The sequence below is a fragment of the Carassius carassius genome, chromosome 15, assembly GCF_963082965.1.
Source record: "Carassius carassius chromosome 15, fCarCar2.1, whole genome shotgun sequence".
In the NCBI taxonomy this organism is placed as follows: Eukaryota; Metazoa; Chordata; class Actinopteri; order Cypriniformes; family Cyprinidae; genus Carassius; species Carassius carassius.
In genome coordinates this window covers 23,852,173-23,865,482 of record NC_081769.1, presented here as the reverse complement: position 1 = coordinate 23,865,482, position 13,310 = coordinate 23,852,173, and the positions used below count along the sequence as shown (strand labels likewise).

Sequence of the window (13,310 nt, the reverse complement as noted above, 5' to 3'; positions counted from 1 at the left end):
TCACATCACTCACCTGACTTTTGGTTTGTGTCAGTTCTGTGTGTTTTGGGGGAAGCCAGCTGGTTTATGATCTGGGCTGTTACCACAAATTAATTCAAACATATTATGTGGAAGAGTCACTAAAACTGCACCTTCATCCTTGTGGCCTTGAGAAAACACCCTATTCACAGGGACAAACTTATTTCGATAAGATCACTTCAGATTATTTTACAAATTAAACTAAATTAAATTAACAAATCAAACTATATGTATGTGTGCATGTTTGCATTTTTTAAAGAAGTCTCTTATGCTCACTAAGGCTGCATTTATTTAGTCAAAAATACCGTCAAAACCGTAATAATGTGAAATATTATTACAATTTAAAATAACCGTTTTTATATTTAAATATGTTTTAAAATGCAATTATTTCAGTCTTCAGTGTCACATGATCATTCAGAAATCATTCTAATATGGTAGTTTGGTGCTCAAGAAACTGATCTTATTATCAGTGATGAAAACACTTGTGCTGGTTAATATTTTTGTGGAAACTCATCTTTGAGAAAATATAAAACTGAGAAATTGTAAAAGCTGTTTGTGTGTTTTGGTTTAGAATCTGTCCCAGACCCACATGCTGAATGACCTAATTCAAGACGTCAAGGAAAAGGGACATAAGATTAAGATCTGCCCCCCTGCTGAGACTAAGTTGGTAGGTTCCAGCTATCATGGACTGGACTAGTCCTGTCTCGGTCATAATCCCACTCATATTAACTTTAAAATATGCAAAACGCATCAATGCTCTGTGTTTGATATGATATGAGTGCTATGCTTTCTTACAGGGGCCACTTACAGTGACGTTGCCCAGCCCAGAACCCCTCACCTCAGCCATGTTCCTGTTCCTCCAAAGCATTAAGGAGCCTGGGAAAGGGCCTGTCTCCCCCAAGATCCTTTTCAACCAGCTATGTCAGAAGTATGTTTACGCTGTCGTCATTTGTAAATATACACTATGAAAGTCTCTGAAAGCTCTGTTCAACAGCAAATCTAAACTTATCTAAGTGATTGGCACTGAACGCCAAGCGGTTTCAAGCCTCTGTTTTAAACCCAAATGGCTGGTTGGATCTTTGCTCTCAGGGTTGATATTTTTTTAAGCTGCGCACAGGTTGAACAGTTCACTGACTGTTGTTTAAACCTTGTCTCGTGTTGAATGGTTGGGTGGCTCAGTCAGGAGCCTGCCAGGCAGTTGGTTGTCTCTCTGGTGCTTCTGTGATATTTAACTCCGCTACTGTGCCTTTATCAGACCTGTGGGTTTGCATATGTGTACATGTGCATTCTGCTCACCTGGCATCGTCTCAGCCTTAAGCGCACCAATTCATTTGAGTATACGTATTTGCACATCATTTGCACATTTACACATCAGCCATTATGAATGCATAAAACATGTACAGTGCTTTGAAAAAAGTAAACGCTTCCCATAAAAAATAAATATGAATACTTTTGATTTTTGATGAAGTTAATAGATAGAAATATGTTGAAAAAGGACACTTTCTTCACTTTCTCTTTCACTTTTTCCAAATCCGTCTAATGTCTTTTATGTGTACTACACATACATTAACGTTCAAAAGTTTGGGACCTGTAAGGTGTTTTTTTTTTTTTTTTTTTTAAGTTAAAGTCACTAAAGGTGCATTGAGTTGACCTGCCACTTATACACTCTTTTTGTAAGGGCTGATAGTAATAATCTTGCATCTAAAAACATCCTTTTTCAGTTTCACAGCTTAATAGGGCTGTCAAAATTGCTCAAAATTGACGTTCGAATATTCCCTCTAAAAAATACACGAATATTCGAACTATTCGAACATCTGGTGGCGCATGTTGTCAATGACTCGCATTAAGTCAATAACAGGCAAAAATAATACAAAGAGACATAACTACTTGTATAGATAGTCTATTTAAGTTTAAACATATATGACAGCGTATTACCTACACAAAAACAAGGAAATCAACTAATGGCCAATACTGCAGAGCTCACGCTCTCTCACCCTCACGTTCTCTGCGCATAATGGTTTAAATGAACAAACACATTTTTGTGCAAGCAATTTAAGGTCGCGACTGTTGTCCCAAATATAGCAGGCTTCATTCAGTGATTGAAACAAATATTATTAATATTAATTGAAGTTTTGCAGCATATAGAACTGACATTGAATGCTCCGAGCAAGCTGTGCTGTGGTAAACATGGAACTTTTCCTGGACATGAAACGATAAATTATCAAACCTCGGATCCATTGCTTGACAGAACTCCCCGAAGCGTGCCCCATCCGCGATACTGATCGGTCTCATGTCCTTACTAATGAACGAAATTAATTTATCCGTTATGGCCTCTTGTCATGTTGCAGACAAAGTGCTTGCGGCGGGCGATGCAAAGTAACGTTAAGTGTCAAGACGTGACTGTTTAGCTGGAGTTCCACACATTATGCCATGCTCATTTGGGTGCACATTTTTGAGATGTGACCTCATGTTGCTAGTTGTCGAATGGTATGCTAACTGTATCTTAAATAGCTTGCATACAACAATCTCGCGGATCAACAATTTTACCTCATTTTCTCTGCTGCAGTCGAGTTGGGCTCTTCCATGAAGACGCGTCAACTTTCAGCAGTGATGCTGTGCCAGACAGTGCGACTCCTGTGACCTGTCCCTGAACCCTCAGGCGCGCTAGCACGCCCACTAGCAAAGCAGACAGCCCCACCTCTACTACCGCGGGCGTTTTTTTCCACATTTTTTTTATTCGAATATTAATTTTCACCTTCGAAATTTTTTTTTTTTAAACTATTCGAATACATATTCGAATTTAGAATATTCGTTGACAGCCCTACAGCTTAAACATTCCTCCTCATTACAAAAACAAAACCTTTATTTAATCAAGCTCCAAAAATGGCTCGTTTTGTATCTGAGGGACAAGGTGACATCACCTGGGCACAAACACTTGAATAAACACTGCCTCCAGAGCCAGATGCAATCTTTTCACCATAGGCCCCACCCACTGGCATCCAGTCGCTAAATGGCTGACTTGGGTTTGAGGGAGGTTAAAGTAGTCCCCAAAGTAGCGCAAAGACCATATCAATATGTTATGCAAATTTTTCTTAAAGGGTTAGTTCACCCAAAAATGAAAATTAGCCCATGATTTACTCACTCTCAAGGCATCTTAGGTGTATATGACTTTCTTCTTTCAGACGAATCCAGTGGGAGTTGTATTAAAAAATGTCTTTGAACTTCCAAGCTTTAGAATAGAACTCTGCGGGTGTTACAGTACATCAGTCCAAAAGAAGTGACATTAAGCGCATATATCATTAGTAAAACATTCCTCACACAACTCCGGGGGATGAATGAAGCTTCTGTAGCAAATCCATGCATTGTTGTAATAAAAACATACATTTTTAAAAACTTATAAACACTTTTTTTTTGTCACTTCCTGTAACTATTGTACGTGTTCATTCCGGGCAGATGAAGTGGGACGTATGGGTACCGCATGCACCAGTGAGAAGTGACAAACTCGAAAGCAGAGAGGAGAGAACAAAACAAATCACTGGTCATGAATTAGAAGTACAAAATTGTATGTAATAGTTCAAACCTTTAAACCACAGGGAAAATAAACCGCAACAGTTTAAAAATCCCCCCAATTTTGTGCAAAAAGATGCGGATTTGGCAACCCTGCATCCAACACGAGCTCTATCCAAACTAATTTAAGTACACTGCATATTGATAGCAGCTCCCTGATGCGTGAAAATTATATTCGATATTAGAATGTTTGTGGGAGCAGGCCAGAAATTCAGCGGGAGTGGGATTAAGAAAACAGTCATGCACAGGGCTTTACCACAAAAACACACGAAATAAATGGCGACGGTAGAAAGCAAAAGCCAAATCCCGGATATTATGGGCGATTTAGAAATCCTGGCCTGATGCATTTTTAGGTCCAAAAAAGAGGACATGTCCGGGGAAAAGAGGACGTGTGGTCACCCTAGCATTGATAATGTTTCCTATGCAATGACGTTAGCCAAACATAACAGTGACCGATTACTGGCAAACCTTAAAGTACCCACCACTTAAAAACAGGTAGTTAAAGAGAGTTTCAGAATGAGGGTTCTAAATGAAAAAAAAAATGTTAAGGAGCATGCCATGACCCCTTTAAACACATAGAATTTCTCTGCCTCAGATACACCTGTGGTGGACCCACATGCGCACACTTTGAGCACTCCAGAGCAGCAGCTCGTAGGGTCAAGTGAAGGCCTTCTGTGCTGCAGTTTATGTGTGTGCGCTTGTGCGATCCAGTATGTCCTTGACAGGAAAGATCCTGTTTGTTTAATGTGTTTGTTGACTGGCAAACTACTGGTCACAGCTGTTGGTCGGATGAGGTACTTGAAGTACTGCGCCATCTTGAACACCATCTTGTACATTTGCTATGTTGGACAATGTGGCAGAATGGCATCTTTTGAGACATCACGCTTTAAAGGAGAGTGTTTTTGAAGGTGGGATGAACACCAACCATAAAATGGGTGAAGAACAAGTAGCCTGTGTGTGTTTGTGTGTGCTACACAGCTGAGTGCTATTGGCATGGTTGATTGAGGGCCAGGTCACGCTGCCAGCTGGACAGATCTGAGCAGCACCAGCGCCAGCAGCGGTCCAGAGAGCAGTCATGGTGCTAGTGAGGGTCCCAGCCTGTAAACACGCACACTGACCCTGAGCCCAGATGTCCCTATCTTCCGCTTTCTGTAACAACATTTTAAATCCATTATAATTTTGTCTCAGACCTCTTGCATACTTCACATTTAGGTGGAATGAAACTTATTTCATGTTTGTTAGTACAGAGATTCAAGCACATGTTCACAGGTTCCAATACAGCACTTTCAGAGATGTTCTGGTTGCTCGAATTGGCAATGTAAAATAATAAGCTCTGGTTACACTGTCTGCTATTTTGGTTCTCATATCTCATCAATTTTCTCCCTCTTTACTAATAAATTTATGGTATTCAAAACTGAGCCAGTAACAGGTTGTATTTTCTCAGAATGTTGCTTCTTTTTGGAGTAAAAATAATTGACCTGATTTTGCTGTTTAGTTGTAGTTTAGAGACATAATTGCTGCATTAAACGCTTTATTTACAACAGGACATTAGAAAAAAAACTTAAAAGAATGCAAGAAAAAAAAAGAACAATACAGCTGTCATTTATTATGTGAAGATAGAAAATATACAAACAGAAAAAGCCACAGAAGAATAATAAATAAATGTAATCTAATCTGCCTGGTCTTCTGCGTTTGAGAGAGCAGTCACAACTGATATCTTTTCTGAAAAAGCATCTCGGGAAGAATCTTTTGGTATGCCTTATCCTTCCTGGTATTATTCAGCTGTAATGTTTTGGCATGCAGCATCCATTGCATCCAGGAGGTACAGAAGAATCAGATCTTCTAAAATCTCACATTTAAAATCTCACATTCATGCAGGAGTCCACACAAGAAAACCTTGATAAGTATGAAGTAGTCTAATTTTAACAATGTGATTTCTAAATCTTGTTAATTCAAGTAAATTAAATCTTAAAACGTCATACACAATTTTTATAGAGAATATATATTTGTCTAGTTATGCCATGGTAATATTTGATCATGTAAAAACAAAGCTTTCCTCTTACAAACAGACAAATTTCATTTTGGTTAAAAAGAGTGGAACATTCTGGAATTTATATAATTAATATATATATATATATATATATATATATATATATATATATATATATATATATATATATATATATATATATATATATATATATATATATATATATATATACTAGCTTCTGTAATTTAAAAACTGAGGGAACCGTCAAATATTGTTGTGGACAGTTTAGGTCTTTTGAAGTCAAAAAGATACCACTGTAACAATTTAATAGATGGATATTATATTATCTATTACAGCAGGCAAGCACAGCTATTTGGACATTTGTTACCTGGTGCAATAATCAGTTACAGTTTATTATAAGGTCATTATACTAAAATATTTGTCTGTAGATTATCGGAATTGACCATTTGGAATCAGTGCCCGGTTGCATGAAACTCCTTAAGTGAGGGTTTCCCTGAGGGAGAAAAAATCCCTGAGGTAAGGGATTTCATTAAGAGCGTTGCAAGAAACCTCTTAACTGTCACCCTTACCTAAGTGTTTATACTAAGTGTTTCACAGTAGTTTCTGACAACATACGGCAAAGATCGCCGCGGTTGCTATAGTTACTACCTCTAACAGTAAACAGAACATAACGAACCACAAAGCCAAACCCTTGCTAAAATCACACTTGTATTAATATATTTTTGCTATGGAGAGTACAAACATAACAGAAAACAAAAAAACGTAAACCAAACTGGACAGTGGAGGAAAAGGCAATTTTTTGTTTTCGTAAGTGGTTATAATAATAATAATAATAATACTTTTCAGCCTTTCATCTACCATTCATCGTCTCCAAGGGATTATTACGATCATTAAAAACACGCCTTGGTATTTCCTCCTCTTCAATTAACTCTAAATCAGCCATCGTATTTTGAGTTTAAGTTGACTTAAGGGAGCTGTTTTGGTCCCTTAAATTTATTAAGGTGAAATGGCCACTAAGGACTTTGTAGCAACGCTTAAGGGAACACTTAGATAATTAAGGGGGAAAACTTAATAACAGCCTTAAGTTCCTTAAGGAAACCCTTAGGGTTTTTTCTTGCAACCCAAGTTTCACTAAGGGTACCCTTAACCTTATATCTAAGGGATTTCTTAGCTTAAGGAGTTTCATGCAACCGGGCACAGGTGTTTAGGAGAGCCATGTACTAAATGCATTTAATAGATAAATGTGTTATTTAAATTATGATCATTTGTTTCATTTTTATTGATCCCTGATTCTGCTGATGTTTGAGGTGATTGATGAAATATTTAATTACCAGATTTTGGGAGTGCTTAGCTATGGGATGAATCTGTGTGTATGTTTTGTCTCGGTGATCTATGTTTTGTGCTCGGCATAAGATGCATTTTTGGGAGTGTTTTATATTTGACTGATAGTAGTATGCTTGTGTGTGCATGTGTGCGTTGCAGCATTGTGATGGAGCTGCCTGGCGTCTGGTAATAACTCATCCGCTGTTAATTGTGTTAGTGGTTACAGCTGTCCGTCTGTGGCAGGGCCATATTGGGTGCACCGCTACAGGCTCCTTAAGCCTTCTCTTCCAGTGGAATGAGCTTCCAGAACATTCTCAGTCTCTCCCACCTCTCCCACTGGAGCCCGTCTCACCCGTCAGCTTCCCTCCAGAACACTTTCACTCTTTTTCTGTCCTTCTGCAGCTCGCTGTGCTTGTTACCAGCCTGATCCACTTACTGTTTGAACCTCTTACCATAGAGCTAGTTTGAGTTTGTCATTGGCAGATGTGGATATCTAGAGAGACACTGAAACATAAAAAATTATCACTCGTAAAAAAAAGTAGTAATATTAGTCAATATCTACTATATAGACACAGTGGGGTTCACATGGTATTGCAAATGATAAGATCACCATAACAGTATGAATAAAAAAACAAAAATGTTTGAAAACCCAAGAAAGTGTCTTTTGGGCTTACCAAAGCTGCATTTATGTATAAAAAATCTTAAATGTTATTGCAGTTAAAAATATTTATATAAATAAAATAAATTTTAATGGATTTAAAAATTGATTTTATGCCCTGTTGGCAAAGCATAATTGTCAGCAGCCATTACTCCAGGCATTAGTTTTTCATGATCCTTCAGAAATCATTTTAGTATGCTGATTTGTTGTGCTGCTTAATGTTTTTGTGGCAACCATAATATTATTTTCAGGATTATTTGATGAATAGAGAGTTTAGAAGACTGCATTTATTTAATAAATAAAAATGTCTTTACTATCATTAATGCATCCTACTGACCCCAGACTTTTGAAGTGTATATTTATAATTTATCAAATTAATCTATTATTATTTTACTTAAAACTTAACTGAAACTCCAGGTTTTTATAGATTTTAAATTGATCTCAAACTTTTAGACTCCACTGTAGGTTGCTGTGGTATTTTCAGGCTGGACGTTCTTCATGCATGCTGCTACAGAACAGTAGTTTTGAGAAGAAAAGAAGCAGTGAGAAACAGAGAAAGGGGAGGGAAGCCATCTCTCCAGACCTCCTGCTCATGACCTGTGTTAGAAGCAGGTGGCTGGACATTCTTAAACACACTCCGGTCATACAGAGCTGCGCAGAACGTCAAAACTCATCAGCCCACGGTAGAGGCGTTCCAGACTGCCTGACCATCCGTCCTGCCAGTACATTCTTTCACCCAGCCTGCCCTCACAAACACAGTGCTTGCTAGCTTAGCAGGTAATAGCAAAATCATTGATGAGCATCTGGACAGCCTCAGGCATCCCAACCCGACCCAACACCTTGACTTGCCCCTTTACCCTTGAGTTCATCACCAGGCCAAATGGTCTTCCCATAATCTTGACCAGCTATCCAGCCTCAATGCACAACAGGTTGATGCAGGGCCGGCTTCAAACACCCATATGTTGCCCACAGCTGGCCCACATCTGGCCTGGGCTACCCAGCAGAGGATCTAAGGGGTTGTTTCCTAAACGCCCAACATGTTTTTCCACTAGATTTACCACAGGGTTAGCTGGGAGGAAGGACAAACATATCTCCACAGTGCCAGCATCTTCCAGTCTGGAGTATTTAGGATGGTCTTGTCTGTAATTTCAGTAATTTTGAGCATGTGTCATTAAATGTGTTTGAACTACATCAAGATATGACAAGTGCATAGGGATGTACTGAATTTTAGGTCAACGTAAGTGATGGTTATAATCATAAAAGCCATAAATTGCCGCTGTTGGTTTTAATAAACAAGAATATCTTGTAAAATAAAAATACATTGAACTGGATGTACTGTAAATGCAAATTTTTTTGGAAAGTGCATAAATACGCGCGCACACATTTTTCTGGGATTACTTTTAATGGTTTTATTGAGTATTTGCATTTTGCACACACTTTTTTTTTATAACCCTAAGCTTTTCTTGGCTTAATTTTACTGAGAACATTTTGTCCATTTTAAAGTCTCTATTACAGAACAATTACATCTTAATAACGTAAACTCGCCAGCCTGGGAGAATCAAACTAAATTACACATCAGCAGTGAGCAAAGCTGGTATAAAATCACTGTAAAAGGACTTTGTTGTGTGAGGTGGTTCTTCACATATTAAAATCCGGAAAATGAATTCTTAAAAGGCTCAATTTTTAGATTAATTAAATTTTTCTTTGATATCTTAGAGAAATAAATTCCAATCGTGGGTTTATAATTCAGTAGAATGAGAGAATTGGTGAAAGGTCAGACTATCTTTATATATCTGTTTGTGTGTGAAAGCGTATGTGTGGCTGCGTGTGTTTGACCGACCTCAGCTGGTTGAATGATGAAATGAAAAGTGAATGAAAGTTGTCAGGGAAAAATAATAGCTGCCTCTAAGATCCTGAAACCTCCCGAGAGACAGCGAGAATCACCTCATGCAGCATCAGAGAAAAGGCCTTGAGAGAAGATTATGTCCATTCTTCTCTCGTCTTTACTCGTCTATATGCTGCTGATTGCTTTTTGTGTGTGGCTAATTGGTGTTTGCGTGGCTTTGGCTCCTTTTGTCCCTTTGGATGTATTTACACTTGTGCCAATGTGTTTGTCTGACAGGAATTCTCATTCTTTGTTCAGGGCCCCTCGCTTTAAGGGTTACCAGCAACAGGACAGTCAGGAATTGCTGCATTACCTCCTGGACTCCATGAGAGTGGAGGAGACAAAGGTGAGTGCATGATTTGTTTGTTTATTTATTTAGTTTTTTTCTATTTAAAGAGTAACTTTTGGCCCTGTTTTCACCTGGGATCCGTCTCATGTAATACAGTCACATCGAGATCATCATGTAGACTTGGCAGTAATGTACATCTTATCTTCTTTAACCACTTGTGATTGAATTTTAAGGGGGATGTCAAAAAAGTAATTGCTTTTAAGGCCATATTCAGATTATAAATAATAAAATAAGTAGTAATATAATTATAATTAATATAATAAAAATGTAATTAATAAAAGATAGTTTAAAAGCTATACAATATATATATATATATATATATATATATATATATATATATATATATATATATATATTAGTGGTGGGCCGTTAACGGCATTAACGGGAGACTCTTATCGGGTGATAAAAAAAAAAATATCATCGTTAATCTATTCTCAAAGTTGGGTTGGGAGCCGGGTCTATACTACGCGAGCTATGATGACTTTCACCTTGATATTTTAGCGCGGATGTATACCTAGCCGAATTTGTAGGGGGTGAGAACGAGTCTTTAAACCTGTGTGTATGCCTACTGTGAAATTACACAGACAGAGTATGTGTGAAACAGGCGTAAAGTTGTTTGCACCTTGTGCAATGTGGAATTCGTTTACAGCTTTCTCAAGCAGTTTGTGATGCATTTTGGAAACAGGAGATTAGCCCCTGGTCACCTGTCTTGAGAAACCCGTTCTCAAAGACTTAACGTTACTTTTAGACATAATTTTATTTGGGTAGCACACATATACTGAATGCCTTTGGCAGAATTCAAATGAGCCATTTTAATCTAGATTAATTCCAAGATTACAGTGAGATTAATCTAATTAAAAAAATTAATCTATGCTCACCACTACTCCCTGCTTATGTGTTTGCATTGTCCTGTCTCCACTGGAGTGGCCAAAAACGGATGTTTATTACCAGGTCTACAGGGGGTCTTGTTCTCAGCATTAGGCCCTCAGTACTTCTCACTGCATATATAAACTATACCAGTCACTGCAAAGGGCTACATTTGCAAACTGACGGTGGGACGATGACCTCTTTTGGGTAGATGCATAGTAGTTTGATAGAGTGGTTCTTGTCTTCTTGTGGGTCTCTTAATGTGGACGTGCTAGGGGCCAAGACCCACACAACCCCACCAGTGGCTCTAACTGCCCTAAGAAAGCGGGTGCAGCATCAGGCGATGAGCCCCAGGGCCAGCCAGGCCCATTCAGACTTGTGAATGCGGACAGTTGTGCCACTTAGGAACCTTGCAAGTGGCGCGACTGGCCTCATTGTGCATCCTGGGAAACCGTCAGCTGCTTGTTGAGGCTTTGTGATGGAGGACCGTCCCCACCTCCCTCCCTCCCTCCCTCCCTCCACACTTAGGAGAGGCTGAGGGGGGAGAAAACAGGAAACAATCTGGTTTAAATGTTCCTCAATATCGTGTACTTCAGTAAATTTACAGATGTCATGTACTTATACACACAGTTTTTAAGATGAAACGAAGTAAAAAATATTTATACACTACCGTTCAGTAAGTTTTTTTTTTTTGTTATTATTATTTTTGCGTAGATGCATTAAATTAATAAAAAGTGTCAAAAAAATAAATATTTTATAATGTTATATGTTAGATATGTTTTCTATTTCAAATAAATTCAACAATTAAAAAATTAGTTTCATCAGAAATATTAAAAGTGCACCAGTTTTCAACAATAAATGTTTCTAAAGCACTTTATCAGCATATTAGAATGATTTCTGAAGTATCATGTGACACTGAAGACTAGAGTAATGTCTGCTTAAAATTCAGCTTAATGTTAATGTTTTGACTGTGTTTTTGATTAAAGAAAAGCAGCTATAGTGAGCATGAGAGACTAACTAAAATAACAAATTATATTTGAATTTGTATACTGATTTAGAGATCTAAACATGCAAAAGTGAAATATACAAGTATATACAAACAGACAAGATTTTGCACAAAAAAACATTATCTTGTCAACTTTAAAAATAGTTGGTTATAAAAGCATTCTCCAAAATGCCTCCTCTCTCACCCACAGTGTCCAACGGAGTTGAGACCCTTAAGCCAGTCACCAAACATGGACACCACAATATTTATGTTGATTAGCCAATAGGATCCCTGGTCACAATATGCTAATTAACATCACTGAATTATCACCAATTAGCTGTTGAATAAAACCGTTAAGAATGGGCTGCTTAAGTGAGCTCAACTTCTCAAGAGAGTGTGGTGGACTAGTTTTTTTAGGGTTTGTGTGATTAATTAGTGTGTGATGCAGCAGGGTCCGACAAAGATGGGGGTTTGGGGGGTTGAGTAGCTGAGTGGCTGAAGGAGTGGGATTAACCAGGCTTTTGACCTAAATAGCCCGTCCCGAGCGCGGGGACGGGACAATGGGGGAGACTGGTCGAGCCCCACAGACATCGCCACCATGGCCAATTATCTATTGATTGGTGCTATACTGTGACTGTGTCTTCTAACAGCTCTCTCAACAACACAGTCACTGACCATGTCACCTCTCATTAAGACCACAGGGACACTCGCCTTCACAGTTCTTTATGCCCACACATACATGAGATATACAATGCATATGTGCTTCTGTGTGTAATATGTGAAGCACACACTTACTTTTCATCACGTACATGTGTTCATGGCCTTGCATTTGCTTTAGTTTGTTTACCACAACAAAAACCTGAGATAAAAGAACACATCCAAGGGTGAAGAGTTTAAAGTCTGAGGTGGGAAAACGGCCGTGACATATTTGATTTGTTTCTAGATGTCAAATTCAAGGGAATTTTTCACATATAATGGAAACGTTGACATTGTTTTTATAATTTTTTTATTTAATTGAAACGTTAACTTTTCATTATTAAAAGATACAAGCTGTGGTACTTTTCCTGTGCCTCTATTATTTTGAGCATGATTAAAGGAGCTTTTTGTGACAGCAACTGTTTGAGCTTCATTATCTGACAAAGTGGCATCACATTGTGTTTACATTGACAGCGCATTAAAGCAGGCATCCTCAAAGCCTTTAACAACCCCACGGAGAAGACAGCTGACGAGGAGACCAAACGACAAGTGAAGGGTGATCAGTTTATGTTTCCGTCACCTGCGTTTCACATCATACAGAACAATATTGCCATCTAGTGACAGCTTGTATTCACAAGATTAATAAAACAATGACACTATTCACATGAATACATAATTTTAAAAAGGATATATTATTTGTGTTCGGAGTTGTTTGAATGTGTCTTTATATAACATTAATATACTGTGTATAACCCGTATATCAAATTTTATATGTTCTGCAGCTTATGGGAAGGAAGGAGTAAAAATGAATTTTGTTGATCGGATTTTTGTTGGAGAGCTAACCAGCACCATAATGTGTGAAGAGTGTGAACATGTAAGAGTTTCTCTTTTTTGTAATGTACAATGTCCACATACAAAGCCAGATGATATAAATTGTTCACGTTTATTTAC

The 13,310-nt window shown here is 38.0% G+C and overlaps 1 protein-coding gene across 2 annotated transcripts in view; it reads left to right on the top strand.

Annotated features, from left to right (window-relative positions):
- LOC132158637 (ubiquitin carboxyl-terminal hydrolase 45) overlaps positions 1-13,310 on the top strand; it is a 36,754-nt gene that overhangs the window by 14,848 nt on the left and 8,596 nt on the right. For both annotated transcript variants that reach the window (XM_059568131.1, XM_059568132.1), the window contains exons 7-11: positions 590-685; positions 816-946; positions 9,721-9,808; positions 12,834-12,915; positions 13,142-13,233. In XM_059568131.1, coding sequence (XP_059424114.1) covers positions 590-685; positions 816-946; positions 9,721-9,808; positions 12,834-12,915; positions 13,142-13,233 — 489 coding nt within the window. The remainder of the gene's footprint in view (positions 1-589; positions 686-815; positions 947-9,720; positions 9,809-12,833; positions 12,916-13,141; positions 13,234-13,310) is intronic.